This window comes from Scomber japonicus, chromosome 15, assembly GCF_027409825.1.
Source record: "Scomber japonicus isolate fScoJap1 chromosome 15, fScoJap1.pri, whole genome shotgun sequence".
Classification (NCBI taxonomy): domain Eukaryota; kingdom Metazoa; phylum Chordata; class Actinopteri; order Scombriformes; family Scombridae; genus Scomber; species Scomber japonicus.
In genome coordinates, this window is record NC_070592.1 from 860,782 (window position 1) to 863,281 (window position 2,500).

A 2,500-nucleotide genomic window follows, 5' to 3' on the forward strand; every position below is an offset into this window, starting at 1 on the left:
CAGTGATCGGTGTGATAGTGATCGGTGTGATAGTGATCGGTGTGATAGTGATCAGTGTTACAGTGATCAGTGTGATAGTGATCAGTGTTACAGTGATCAGTGTGATAGTGATCAGTGTGATAGTGACCAGTGAGTCTGGTCAGTGTGATAGTGATCAGTGAGTCTGATCAGTGTGATAGTGATCAGTGAGTCTGGTCAGTGTGATAGTGATCAGTGTTACAGTGATCAGTGTTACAGTGATCAGTGTTACAGTGATCAGTGTGATAGTGATCAGTGTGATGGTGATCAGTGTGATGGTGATCAGTGAGTCTGATCAGTGTGATAGTGATCAGTGTGATAGTGATCAGTGTGATAGTGATCAGTGTGATAGTGATCAGGGTGATAGTGATCGATGAGTCTGATCAGTGTTATTGATCCCAGACGGCGTCTCTCAGAGAATCTCGCTCACACTCCGACGACGTTCAGGAGAGATCCTGAAGATCCGTCAGCTGTCGCTCTCAAAGAGCCCTGGGAGGAAAAAGTCAGGTACGGTTATTAATTATATTATTATTATTATATTTATACTAGCTATAAGTTTATTATTTATATATTGTGTGTGTGTCTGCGTGTGTATGTGTGTGTACTCTGTGTGTGTGTGTGTGTGTGTGTATATATACTGTGTGTGTGTGTGTGTGTGTGTGTGTGTGTGTGTGTGTGTGTGTACTCTGTGTGTGTGTGTGTGTGTGTGTATATATACTGTGTGTGTGTGTGTGTGTGTGTGTGTGTGTGTGTGTGTGTGTACTCTGTGTGTGTGTGTGTGTGTGTGTGTGTGTGTGTGTGTGTGTGTGTACTCTGTGTGTGTGTGTGTGTGTGTGTGTGTGTGTGTGTGTGTGTGTGTGTGTGTGTGTGTATATATACTGTGTGTGTGTGTGTGTGTGTATATATACTGTGTGTGTGTGTGTGTGTGTGTGTGTGTGTGTGTGTGTGTGTGTGTGTGTGTGTGTAGGAGGATCAGGGAGGGCTCTCCTTACGGTCATCTTCCTAATTGGAGGCTTTTATCCGTCATCGTTAAATGTGGAGACGACCTGAGACAAGAGCTGCTGGCCTATCAGGTGCTCCGACAGCTGCAGGTAAGACTCACCTGGATCAGCTGATAGCTTCACCTGCTAACAGCTGATAGCTTCACCTGCTAACAGCTGATAGCTTCACCTGCTAACAGCTGATAGCTTCACCTGCTAACAGCTGTTTATATTATCCGATAATCTCATATGTAAACAATTAACGTAATTTTAGCAATTATCCCTCAAATGTTGTGAGAGACTTGTTTTTCTTTTGTACGTGTTTTTCTTTTGTACGTGTTTTTCTTTTTCTGCGTGTTTTTCTTTTGTACGTGTTTTTCTTTTGTACGTGTTTTTCTTTTGTACGTGTTTTTCTTTTGTACGTGTTTTTCTTTTGTACGTGTTTTTCTTTTGTACGTGTTTTTCTTTTGTGTACATGTTTATCTTTCGTGTACGTGTTTTTCTTTCGTGTACGTGTTTTTCTTTCGTGTACGTGTTTTTCTTTTTGTACGTGTTTTTCTTTTTGTACGTGTTTTTCTTTCATGTACGTGTTTTTCTACGTGTTTTTCTTTCGTGTACGTGTTTTTTTTATACGTGTTTTTCTTTTGTACGTGTTTTTCTTTCGTGTACGTGTTTTTCTTTTATACATGTTTTTCTTTTATACGTGTTTTTGTACGTGTTTTTCTTTTGTACGTGTTTTTCTACATGTTTTTCTACGTGTTTTTCTTTGTTGTACGTGTTTTTTCCTGTTTATTATCCTGATCTTTACGTCACAGTTAGCATCTCTCAGTTCTCTGACATGTTTTGTGGTTTCGTGTTTCAGTCGATCTGGCAGCAGGAGCGAGTTCCTCTTTGGATCAAACCCTACAAGATCCTGGTGATGTCATCAGACAGCGGCATGATCGAACCCGTCCTCAACGCCGTCTCTCTGCACCAGGTACACGCAAAGCATTATGGGAAATGATGATGATGATGATGGTGGTGATGATGATGGTGGTGATGATGGTGATGATGGTGATGGTGATGATGATGATGGTGATGATGATGATGGTGATGATGATGGTGATGATGATGATGATGATGGTGATGATGGTGGTGGTGATGGTGGTGATGGTGATGATGATGATGGTGATGGTGATGATGATGGTGATGGTGATGATGATGATGATGGTGGTGATGGTGATGATGGTGATGATGATGATGGTGATGATGATGATGATGATGATGGTGATGGTGATGATGGTGATGATGGTGGTGATGATGGTGATGATGGTGATGATGATGGTGATGATGGTGATGATGGTGATGATGATGATGGTGATGGTGATGATGATGGTGATGGTGATGATGATGATGATGATGATGGTGGTGGTGATGATGGTGATGATGGTGGTGATGATGGTGATGATGGTGATGATGGTGATGATGGTGATGATGATGGTGATGATGATGAAGATGGTGAT

At 41.6% G+C, this 2,500-nt stretch overlaps 1 protein-coding gene across 1 annotated transcript in view; it reads left to right on the top strand.

Annotated features, from left to right (window-relative positions):
* LOC128374498 (phosphatidylinositol 4-kinase beta-like) overlaps window positions 1–2,500 on the top strand; it is a 16,339-nt gene that overhangs the window by 10,778 nt on the left and 3,061 nt on the right. Inside the window, exons 8-10 of the mRNA XM_053334766.1 lie at window positions 421–525; window positions 986–1,109; window positions 1,861–1,974. Of these exons, the coding sequence (XP_053190741.1) occupies window positions 421–525; window positions 986–1,109; window positions 1,861–1,974 (343 nt within the window). The remainder of the gene's footprint in view (window positions 1–420; window positions 526–985; window positions 1,110–1,860; window positions 1,975–2,500) is intronic.